Source organism: Oratosquilla oratoria, chromosome 41 (genome assembly GCF_046742065.1).
Source record: "Oratosquilla oratoria isolate Oo_2021 chromosome 41, ASM4674206v1, whole genome shotgun sequence".
In the NCBI taxonomy this organism is placed as follows: domain Eukaryota; kingdom Metazoa; phylum Arthropoda; class Malacostraca; order Stomatopoda; family Squillidae; genus Oratosquilla; species Oratosquilla oratoria.
In genome coordinates, this window is record NC_134817.1 from 17,924,043 (window position 1) to 17,936,850 (window position 12,808).

Sequence of the window (12,808 nt, forward strand, 5' to 3'; positions counted from 1 at the left end):
AGAGAGGGAACCAACATGACGTCCTGCTTTCAAGTAACCATGGATGTCTATGAATGCTTTCACCCGACTCGGTGGCGCGGTTGGTAGAGTCCCCGACTGTCACTACGGTGGTCCGGGTTCGAATCCTGCCCAGGGCTGATGTAATTTCAGTATCGCTGCTCTTCCTGTCGTTACTACAATTCTCGTGGGAGGGGAGTTGGGGGTGTTGGTGCGTGTAAGGTCACAGCATTACCCATAGATTGGTCACACGATCTCTGAGCTCTCTTCCGGGAGGGAAATAGCTGTCGATCACGAGTTCAGCACGTGGTTCAAAGACCAAGTTGAATACACGTGGCTGGGGTCAAAGCGTGTTGAAAGCTCCCGTAGACACCCATGGTTATTTGAAAGCACGGCGTCGTGTCGTGGACGGCGCACGGCGAAAAGTCGATACGTGTGAAAGGAGCCTTGCATTAGTCAGTGTGGCGGCAAGGTATCGCCCATCTATTGTTGGCACAAGTTCGCTTCCAGGGGCCTGGGCAGGCTGGATTCAGATATTCATGCCCAGCAAGTGAGCAACGGATTGGGTCCTAGCGATTTGTGTTTTGTGGAGCGCCAACAGTGCACGGCCTCTTTGCAGTATATTTTGTTTTCATCTCGAAAATACATTGGCTTCAGTTCATACTGCGTTCTCTGCGACCTACGAATCAATGAGCCTACAAGGATGATGGTTACACACCTCGTGGCGCTGTGGTTAGAGTTCTCGCCTGCCACTACGGCGGTCCGGGTTCGGCTCCCGCCCAGGGCTGAAATAATTTCAGTATCACTGCGCTGCGGGGTGCTACTCCAACCCTCGTGGGCGGGGAGTTGAGTGTGTGCGTGTAAGGTCAGTATTACCCATAGATCGGTCATACGAGCTATGAGCTCTCATCCGGGAGGTTAATGACTGTCGATCGCGAGTCGAACACGTGATCCAAGACCATGGTCATGCCTTGCCTTCTACTCTCTTGGATAGTGATGTGAAATGTGCTTTCGTACTTACTCAGGAATGGGCCGGGAATGTATCCTTCCCACGACACTTCATATCACATGAACTAAGTATTTGTCAGATGTGTCGAGCATCTTTTGGCAATACAAATGTCACCGAGTTTGTCTTTGGCAATGTTGTACTTCTAGTAGATTTCACTGCACGTGGAAAGGAGATCTCCGGGACTTAGGTTTCGTGGACCAAAACCAAGGTGTAGGAATTTGGGGGATTAGTGGATGGTAAAATTAATTCTGTCCAAATACGTGGAGAGGATGTTATGGCATTGTGGTTTTTCATATACCTTAGTACTGCAGTGTATTACAAAGGTGGGTCATATCAGTAAGGCTTTCGAAGGATTGTTATAACCCTTGGTATTGTGGGAATAACGCTGAGAGACCGAAAGAGAGCAAGTTGGATGAGAGAGCAGACTATAGTGAAAGATATTGTGGAGGGGGTGAAAGAGAGGAAGTGGAGTTGGGTAGGTTAGTGCTAACGACTGATGAGCGATGGATAAAGTGTGTTACTGAGTGGACGCCGCGTGATTGGAAGCGTGGAAGAGGGAGACCAGACAAGAGGTGGAGAGACAAGATCGAGAAGTTTGCAGGAGTGACGTGGCTGAGATTGGCGCGGTCGTGTGAATCGTGGAATGCTATGAAGGAGGCTTTTGTTCAGCAGTGGACTCAGGATGGCTGATTTGATTGATTGATTGGTATTGTGGGCTCTGATCAAGATCCGAGTTCTCAAGTCACTTGTGCTGTACTGCTGACTGAGACATGGGCATTGAATGTTGACTTGGCGTCTTGACGCCTTTGGTACCAAGTGCCTTCAGATGAATATAGGTTATCACTGGCATGACTTCGTACTAGCGACTGACCCCTCCTCGAACCTCGTCAAGTTCTGTAACCAACATAAATCTGTGAACGTCAACTCCCGCTATGTGGGTGTCCAGGACGCTTCCTTGGCGTTGATCTCATTCACAAGGTTTTGGAGAGACATAGGGGAGTGTCTGCCTGACTTCGTGACTAGAGCAAATCGACCAGTCCCACTGAGGGCTGTTTGGAATGGGAAAGGTGACTGCGTGGGAACTTTCGTTTGGGACATGCTTCCCAGTGCTAATGGTGGCTCAGGGGAGAGATAAGCATTCATATTTCGGAGAAAGTCACAGATAGAGAACAAGGCAATGAAAGGTAGCGGGTGTCATAGAGGAGAAGGCGGTAGATAAGAGACGATTGCATGAAGGTCATTTCAAATAGGAGTGATTACAAAGAGTAAGAAAGATAAAAAGTTGGTAGCACTTGATAAAAATTGGGCGTGAGAGAGGTTCTACCTGAATTTTAAGATGACGCTTGGGTTAAGGGCTAACCTGGATTTTGTAAATATAGATGGCGCTTTGGGAGGGCCAACTTGAATTATGTAAATCTAGATGACGCTGATTTTGAATATAAATTGAAGTATATGTTTTCACTTGACTTATTTTCTTTCAAAAAGTTGGGCAAAAGTAATACCTAATTTTTAACAAAAAAATACCCTCAGTAATGTGTTGAGTATTTTTCCAATTATTCTCACTGAAGTGTTTTATTAAACGTTGGGATGAAATCTGTGACTGTGTCACTGCTTTCGGTCACATACCAGTGTACACGATGTAAGTTTCTCGAGTTCTGCAATGAGATAAAATAACTTTTTATTTTATTTATTTATTTTGGTATTCGTAGGCGTATTGATGATATGAATTAGCAAATGTGAGTGGATTTGATTGGGTTTCAGTTTGAGGCGATGGTCACCAACAAACTAATCAGTTATTTCCTTGGAATATTAGGTATGTCTTATTGGAGCAGATTCAGTACATATAGAGTAGGGAATTAAAGCCCCCCTCCTCCTCCTCCTCCTCCTACCAATTAAGATATCAAACATTTATATATTAAAAGACACATATCTAGATACAGTTTATAACAAATCTAAGGACTCACCGTGAATAGAGACGCTGTTGTTCAGCACTAAAGAAATATTTTTCGAACGTAAACAAATGACCGTTTTCCAGTTACAATATATGTTTTTCTACCGCAATATTGCGACTGTTTATATATGTGAAGGTGTTTTGCCGGTAACCACTAAGGAAATCGGAAGAAAATAGTAATTCCCAAGCGCTTTCGTGTGATTCACATCTTCAGGGGAATTACACGAAACGCTTGGGAATTACTGTTTTCTTCCGATTTCTTTAGTGGTTACCAGCAAAATTTGTGGATCACGTGTTGTTTTTGGTGATCTTTCTGCATGTAAAGGTGTGGGTGTGTGTGAGTGTGTGCGTGTATGCGTGCGCGCGCTGGTGCATCAGCAGTGAGATGCACTTGCCCAGTGCATTGCGTTATCTGTTGGTGGGAAGCTCGCTACGTAGGAGAATGCCAATGAAGTCTGTTTGTCCCCTGGTCTGTTCGCTAATAACCTTGGACGATTCGCCACATGAATATTTCGCCTCGTTAAAATAAAACAGTAGTCTATTGTTGCAACAGTTGCTTTAAATCATGTTTAAAACGTTTATGAATAAATAAAACAAGTTTCGTTGAGTTTGGTGGAGGAGTTCTGATGTCATGTACCAATAATTTACCAGCGGAAGTTTTTATATCGACATCATCTTTTGTATTATTTTTTTATATTACTGTTGAGCTTTTCGTGTTTTCTTTTTTTCATTCACATTTCATATGATATTTATTTATGTTCTACGAGTTATTTTTTCTTTGTGATTGAAAATAAAAAAAAACTATAATTATGCAATAGTTTATTATAGAACATTTTATATATATTACGTACTAATACATTGATATGTATGACGTTCTTATAATGTAATTGTACTTGTGACCCATAACCCATAATGGCCTCAATTGAAGGTTTTCTGTCTTCCTCTTTGACCTGATTGACGTAGCCCTGAATACTTAATTATCACAAGCCGAATGGAAGAGTATAAAATGGGCGAAAATTTGGGCATATTTCATCATAGTTTAAACAGCAATCATGCAACACGGAATTATAATTTGTAATAATGATAATAATGATAACAATAATAATAATAATGATAATAACAATGATAATAATGATAACAATAATAATAATAATATAGTTGTAACTTAGGCCTCTGCGCATACTGTGTACGTGCATATAATTTTACTTGGAAGTTCCATGCCTCACCGTGACATGACAAAACAAAATCGTATCGGCCAACGTCATGCGAAGACTCAGCGTTTCCCAACATTTTCCCTGTTGCCATGTCTAAGCAGTCCAGCACCCCTATCTTGTTATTAGAAGGATAAAAGGAAGTGAAGTGTACTGCTTGATGATTTATTTTCTTGATTCTTTTTAACTGAAACAAATATATTGTTTGTAGAAGAAACAAGAACACCCTAGAAAAATAGAATAGCATGAACAAGTCAAATATACACAACTAGGTAATCAACGATACATATGTCAGTGTGATTGTTGTGATGCATCACCTCCCAGCACCCGATATAATTGATTTCAGCACCAGCTAAGCGGATGATTATGTCAAATATTTGTGAACCTCCAGAATCGTGTGAAGAATTTGTGCTTGGATTACAATACGTGGAAAAAAAGTGAAATTCATTGTGGAATAGTTTGGAATATGCGTTTGTTAAATAATTAGGAAGCCGCATCAAATGTTATATTCTTAATGATGTATTATTGTTATTTATTGTATTGATATGTAATATATATCAGTGTATTAGTATGTGATATATATCAACATTTCTATAATCAACTATTTCATAAAAATTATATTTATATTTAATTTTTATTTTCAATCATTAAGACAAAAAGAAAAAAACTCATGGAACAAAAAATATTATATAAAATGTGGATGAAAAGACCATAAGAAAAGCTCTACAGTAACAACAAGAATCCACAAGGAGCTGTCGACATAAAAACTAAGCTCCGCTCGTAAATTATATTGGCACATGACAGCAGAACTCCAACCCAATGAAACACGCTGTATTTATTAATAGAAAAACATTATTTAAGACAACTGCTACATCAATAGTCTGTCTTATATCAATCGTTCAAGATTAGAAGCAAACTGACTGGGGGCAAAACGACACGAAAGCTGAGAATGTCTCGCCTACTGACCGCGGAACGGAACGGTAGTCAATCACCCCCCACCCCTGGATCCCGTCCATCAGCACAATTGGCGCTAGTTCTCCCCACGCCCCACATGAATAAACACGACAAAATGAATACCAGATGACCTTTTTGTATTAAAACTAAGGTAATTTATATAGATCATCATTATTTGATTTTGTCTTTCTTAGCACGCTAGCTTCTTTTGTCGCCAAATATTAGTTCTTCCAGAGCGAATTTAAAGTTGTTTAAAGAATCAAGCGGTAAGCCGTTTATACGATGTTGGTAAAAATTATGAATTCGTTAGTGTTTTCGAGCATTCCCAGGCGTCACGGCTAGGATTCATCAAACTAGATTTCGTGACTCGAGATCCCGTCGTTCCCATAGACATTTCCCGGGAAAGGTATCTGATACTCACGACACACAGGAAGTGAAGAACATATACCATGCCTCGGGATTTTCTTGGGATTTCCATGAGGACAACTATTTAGTGAGATCCCATGATTTCCCACGGGACACTGGGATCATGTCTCTCCCTGAAAACTCTTGCGTTTTTTGTTTATAATAGTGATTAGTAGTTGTTAGTAATTAGAAATTACTCATAATCAGTAATTATTATTAGTATTGAAGTATCGATATTTTCTGGATTACTTCTTCCGCCTCATTTACTGACGTTGCCGATTTATTTCCCACACATTTCGCATTCATTTTTTGTCATCAGATAAAAAGTAATTGAGAATATATGTTACGCTGAAAAACTCGGGCATGAAATCCTAATAGGCAACCGGAAAAGGGATGGGGTGGTAGAGAGGGGGAGGGGCTAGCCGATGTTTTGACAGTGTAATACATTAACCATTTGTAAATAAAGTTTGCATTAATTTATATACTTACGTTTTCTTATGTGTTGTCCACAAAATGTGTTAGTATATATACTGTATATACAAATACAGTAGCGAGCATAAGTTAAGGGACAGTAAAACACTTTCTGAATAAATCTTTATTGTAACTTAAGTATTTAATCAAGAGACCTGTAAACTGACACAGATTTACATACACTTCTAGTATGAATTCTGATGAAGTTTCAAAGCAATAGATTGACCGGCTAGTAAATAAGTAGAAGAATAGTATAACAGTTACATTTCCATGTAGTGCAAAAGTTGAAGGGACACCATAAAAAAATATCAAGAGTATCAATAATTGGTGAACATACCCTTGTTCTGAATAACCTCATTGCATCGTTTACCACAGGAACCTATTAATGTTCTACAAAACTCCGGAGTCAACTTTTTCCACTCTTCTTCCAAATATTCCCATAGTTTGTCCTGTTTTTCTGGATTTTTGGCTTGCGCACGTTCTCCAATGATCTTCCATACGTTTTCTATTGGATTAAGATCAGGGCTTTGGGCTGGCCAATTCATAACTGATATCCCCTCGTCCCTCAAGAATGTGGTAACGGACTTGGCTTTGTGGCAAGGAGCATTATCTTGCATGAAAATGGGTGGTTGTGCAGCTGCAGCTCGTAAACTTGGTAGCGCATGCTGTCGAAGTAGCTCCTTGTATACAGCTGCATTTACTGTACCATGCAGGCGAACAAGCGGTCCAGGCCCGGCAGCAGAAATGGCTCCCCACACCGTCACACTACCTCCTCCAAATTTCACTGTCTTTTTGACGCACTTTGGAGACAACCTTTCACCTAATTTGCGTCTGACATACTTTTTTCCATCAGACCCGATCACATTAAACTTGGATTCATCACTGAAATGAACTGTAGCCCACTGTGCGTCCGACCATACAACATGTTCTTGGGCAAACTGAAGACGTAGTTTTTTCTTTTTCTTTGAGATCAAAGGCTTCTCAACAGGGACACGTGCCAACAAACCAGCTTGCTTCAGTCGACGTGAAACCGTAAATCGAGACACTGTGCCACTGGAAGTTTCACCCATCTCGCGAGAAATTTCAGCTGCAGTCTTAAAACGGTCCTGCATGCTCTGTCTCACCATCATTCTGTCCTCTCTCGCATTGGTTTTTCGAGGTCTGCCGGTCTTTGGCAAAGTTTTAACGTTTCCTGACTGTTTGAATCTAGCTACAATGCGTTGCACGATACTGCGAGATCTCCCTATTGCACGTGAAATCTCTGAAAGTGATAATTCATCTTTGTGTAAAGACACAATGCGGTTTCTCTCTGCTTCAGACACTTGTTGACGTTTTGCAGGCGCCATGATGGATTTTAACCCCTTCCATACGGTGCCGCATACGTAGGCGGCATGAGGAGCAAATGGATACGCGAGGCTGCCATATCGGCGTCTTGATTATATTTATTGTAGTTGCCCCTGCGTAATGACATATTCTCTAAACCAGTGGTTCCCAAACTTTTTTCTGTCATTTCCCCCTGCACCCAGATCAACTATCCAGATTTCCCCCTTCATGTGTAGCAGGGAAAGAGTAGTTAAAATACACTGTGACTATTTACTAGTTTATTTTCTAAATGTACAAATATACTGATAAACAGGCATTCTCTCTCTCTCTCTCTCTCTCTCTCTCTCTCTCTCTCTCTCTCAGATATGAGGAAATCCATCAGATTTTTTTTTAGTTAGTAGGTAGTGTAATTATTTCCCCCTGGTAGCTTCAAATTTCCCCCCAGGTGGAAATTTCCCCCAGTTTGGGAACCACTGCTCTAAACTGTCTTCATCACATTTTCTATGGTTATCAATATTCACGGGTGAAAGAGAGAACGATCGATATAAGCGGTGACTATATTTTATGATGCGAGTATTATTACGACACATCGTACGTCTAGCAGGTAACGCTGCCCGTGAAATTTTGGTCCGTACTGAAGAGGTCACCTCAACCAACAAAGTTAGGAAAGGAGTTGGAGATTTAGTTATAGAGATATCTTTATAATATTTTCATGTTTGAGTATTTTTTTAGAACAAGACAAAGTTTATGTAAATTTTGTCCAAGTAGTAGATGAACAAAAGGATGGCCCTAAGGTGGGTAACCAAGCAAGATTGCATTTTAGCTACATTGGTTTTAAGTAATATAGTGTTTGATGCAATAATTTAAAGTACAATTACTAATGAATGGGGAAGATTGGAATGGTAGGTTCTAAGGAGAAGGCAGAAGGAAGGAAAGATACTTGCTCTAAGATTTAACTAGTGGAGAATTTGATAAATGGTTTGGTTACAAGTTTGGACTTGAAATATGTATTAGGAAGGTTGATTTATGAAAATACAGCATTCAGCAAATGTTATGGATCTGTACTCTGTGCAAGTTAAATAACCTAAGATGGTAGATGATCTGCAGGAGGCAGTGAATAGTTGAATTTGCCCCCATATTAAATTGACTGAGCTTTCTAGTACGAGTACTGATGAGAATCACAATACAGAGGTATTGAAAGACATTCCCATTACTGATCCAAGGATTTCACAGATTGGCAACCTTGTGGTTGATTTTCCAAATGAGAAGTATACTGGTAGTGACATGCTTATATGCTTATGCATGCCTAAACATGTGTAGTGAAGTAATAAGATCAAATTGATAACTGATTAAACTAATAAGATACTGGTTCTATTCTAGTAGCACACTAATGTTTTTTTTTCATTAGTATCTTATTTTATTTTATTTTTTTTTGAAAGATTATTTTTTTCTATGGAATTTCTCTTCAATATAATATTACCAATTATATATAATAATGATGGCATTTTATTCTAAAAATAGGTTAGGTTAAATATTTGGACTTGTGTGTTTCTGAAATTTTACAGCACATCCCTAGCAGAGCCACTTTTTTATATGGCAACCCCTCCCCTCCCTCCCTGTCCCCTCGTGCAGAAAACAGAGAAAACAGGGAGAAATCCCTTTAGGTTGCATAAAAAAAAAATCATTGATACACAACCATCCTCCACCCACCCATATACCTGCCTCCATCCTCCCTTGCTCAACAGCCATTCCTATCTTGCTCAAAGACCCTTTCATCCCATCCATTGATCTCATCCTTGGATGGGGTGAAAGGGTCATGAATGAAAAAATGATGAAATTAAAGATGATGTGATTTTAGGTATTTGTGAGCAACAAAATAAAGAATTTTCGACACACAGAAATACATCAAGTGTATTTGAAGAGAGAAGTGTCACTTAATAAATGCCAAATATTGTTAGGGTTTTCTAACAATTTTAAAATCTAAAGTAGAGTCTAATTTATAAGTACTGTTAACAACAGAACTCCTGTAGACATGACCACAACCAATACGTTCATCAGTCAATCAATCTGTTGCTCCAGGTCTCTTGCAGGAGACACACAGCTCCTAGGTATCTGGCTTGGGTCACCAGGAAGGCCCATAATTCACTCAGGGAAGAAATATTGTGATGTTGTTTAGGAATTGTTATTGTGGGGTGAGGTGCTCTGTGTCTTTTGTGTGGTGGATGCACATAGGACAATGGAAATAAGCTTACATGCTTTTTTGTGTTATCCTCTGCATTTGTAATTGTTACTTCGAACTATGTGTACTTTTCATTATCTGCATTTCATGTATATTGATTCATTGCCAAATAAACTTTATTAATTATTACTATCATCAGTTATCATCATCATCAATTATCATTATCATCAATTATCATTATCATCAATTATCATTGATTATCATTATCATTAATTATCATTATCGTTATCTTTATCGTCTTTATCATTGTTATCTTTATCATTGTTATCATCGTTATCATCATCATCGTTATCATCATCGTCGTCATCATCATCATCATTATTATTATTATTATTGTTATTAATATGTGTTAGTACTGTTTTAATACTAGAAGGTGTCCTAAATGCCATATTATTTCTGCAGAGGTCTACCATATGCCCTGTCATTTTTTCTATTCTAATTGAATTTACCTCATCAATTACACAACTTGTTTACTGAAGATCTTCCATAAAGGTATGCTTTTTCTGACAAAGTATTTTTTGGTTGCATAATGTGTGTATGCTCCCCTTTTTCACTATATGGTCACTTAATGATGGTGGAAAGATGAGTAGCTGAAGTAAGTGTAGTATATTAATTTTGTTATAAAATAGTGGTCTTATTATCTATGTGGCGATATCTTCTGATAAAAAAAAAAGTTTATATGAAAACTATCTTTAAAAAACAAAAATTAAAAAGTGAAAATACATGCAAGTTTTTCATCTTTTACTTAGATTATGTTAGGTTGGGTTTGAGTAGGGTAATTTATTTCTTACCCAAAAATGAGAGGAATCAGTATTTTGATTTCATTCATGCAATTCTGGTGATATTTCACTCATTCTTCCTGCCAACCCTGGGGGTTGGGGTGCAGGGCTACACTGTGAGGACATAATGCGGAACTATAGGCACACAGTGAATGCTTTTAAGTCTGATGTGTTTTCCTGGGGTTACCCCTGGTCCTATAGTTTTTCATGTGTTTCCAGTGATGCTGATATTCATTAAGATTGCAAACCATTTATCTGAACACTCCTCTCCCCATAACCTGACCATGTTTGTTCTTTGGAGTCTACCCCAGCCTCTGTGGAGGTGAGGGGAATCATGAGCGAGACTTATATTTATTTAATTGTAGTATACAGGAAAGGAGCAATGCTCATTGGGTCCCATCTCCTATTCCCTAATTTTCTAACATCCCTAGACTCAAATTCATGTACAGTTCCAACTTAATCTATATCTTTGATTTCCAACTATATTTAGCTTTGAATTCATGTACTGTTTGAGCTTGGGCTATATCACCTTCTAAGCTATTCCACATATATATACATCTCTCTTCACATCTTTTATTAATTTACTTCCATGACCTCTTAAAGCCCTCTCATCTTTAATCAGATCTCTTCTATCTTCTTTAATGACCTGAACACTGTAATTATTTCATTTCTTTCTCTTCGATCTTTCAAAGTTGGTAGGCTCAGTACTTTTAGTCATTCCTCATGGCTTATCTACCAGACTGAGGACCAGTTTGGTTGCTGGTTGTGTTGCCTTCTCCTTGTCTTTCACTACCATTTTGATGATATGTCTCATAAGTGTACTTTATGTGAATCTTATTTTTTCAATCTGAAGAACTGAATTGCCATACAAGAATTCACATGGATGAAAAGTTTTTATTATGTTCTTGAGTTTCCAGTTATTACTTGGCCCCCAACTTTGAAGAGAACTTGCACAAATGATCTTCATTGGTTTTCCCTAAGAATATGGAGATGCATACAAGAGATCACATTGGTTATAAGTCTCATAAATGCATCTCATGCGACTTCATTTTCTCAAGATGGTGATCTGAATTGTCATATGAAAAAGTCACACTAGTGAAAAGCCTCACACATGTACAGCTACACAGAAAACTATCGTTAGTAGGGGTGTCGAAACATTCGCTAATGAACATAACCTTATGATACCAAAGGGTTGGTATTTCTGGGGTTCGAATTGTTCGAATTCCTTCTGAATGAATATGAATCGAATAATAGTTCCGGAGTTCATATGGATTCACTATGAAATGATAATCTTATTTCCGATGGAGACTTCAACTTGTCTCAAATAGTTTCGTTGTTTTGTGTCAAAATGATTAGCGTGATTTACTGACGATAGTTTTCTGTGCAGCTGTACTTGTGTATCTTCATTTTTTCGATTTGGAGATTTGAATTGCCATGTGAGTACCCACTCAGGTGATAATAATATAATAATAATAATCTTTTATTTTGGCACTGAATCAATATACATGAAATGCAGATAATGGAAAGAACACATAGTTCGAAATAACAATTACAATTGCTGAGGATAACACACAAAAGTATGTACAATTGCCGAGGATAACACACAAAAGTATGTGCAATTGCCGAGGATAACACACAAAAGTATGTGCAATTGCCGAGGATAACACACAAAAGTATGTGCAATTGCAGAGGATAACACACAAAAGTATGTGCAATTGCCGAGGATAACACAAAAGCATGTAAGCTTATTTCCATTGTTGTCCTCAATGCTTATTTCCATTGTGTGCCTTCTATATGTGAATCTTCATTCTATCTGGGCATTTAAGTAACCATATGTTAATTTACAGAAATACTAAACCTTATAACGGTACTCTATGCCAACGGTCACTAAGTGCTCATGATGCAATTACCACATGGAAGACAGGTGGTGAGGAGCCTATACCAGTAAGCATATACAGACGCTCCTCTACTTACGTTCATTCGTTTTACGTTTTTTCGATTTACGTTTGAACTGACTGCAAAAAAAAAATTGAGTGAATTTTTTAGTTTAGCGCGCTCTCTGTAGTTCAAACGATACGCATGACGCTGAGTCCATTGTTTACATGGCACAAACGACAGCATGAATGTGCCTTGCCTCATCTTCCTCCTCCTCCTCCCCCTCCTCCCCTCCTCCTCCACTCCTCCTCCCCCTCCTCCTCCACCATCTCAATTTATATTGCTTGAATTTAATTTATTTGAAATGATGTTATTATTTTACAATGTTATGTGTATAATTAATGATTTAGGGGTGTTTTATAAGATACGGTAATAGAATTTACGGATGTATAGTACAGTAACCACTTACGTTAATTTTCAACTTACGTTTGGCCGTTTGGAACGTAACTAAAACGTAAGTTGAGGAGCGTCTGTAGTTGCGGCCAAAGCTGTCACCTTTGCCTTGTGTGCTTGGACTCTTGGGGCAAGTAACAG

The 12,808-nt window shown here is 38.7% G+C and overlaps 1 protein-coding gene across 1 annotated transcript in view; it reads left to right on the plus strand.

Annotated features, from left to right (window-relative positions):
* The window catches only part of LOC143021130 (uncharacterized), a 74,362-nt gene that overhangs the window by 30,797 nt on the left and 30,757 nt on the right, over positions 1 to 12,808 (plus strand). The window contains exons 10-11 of the mRNA XM_076178420.1: positions 10,559 to 10,661; positions 12,187 to 12,283. Coding sequence (XP_076034535.1) covers positions 10,559 to 10,661; positions 12,187 to 12,283 — 200 coding nt within the window. The remainder of the gene's footprint in view (positions 1 to 10,558; positions 10,662 to 12,186; positions 12,284 to 12,808) is intronic.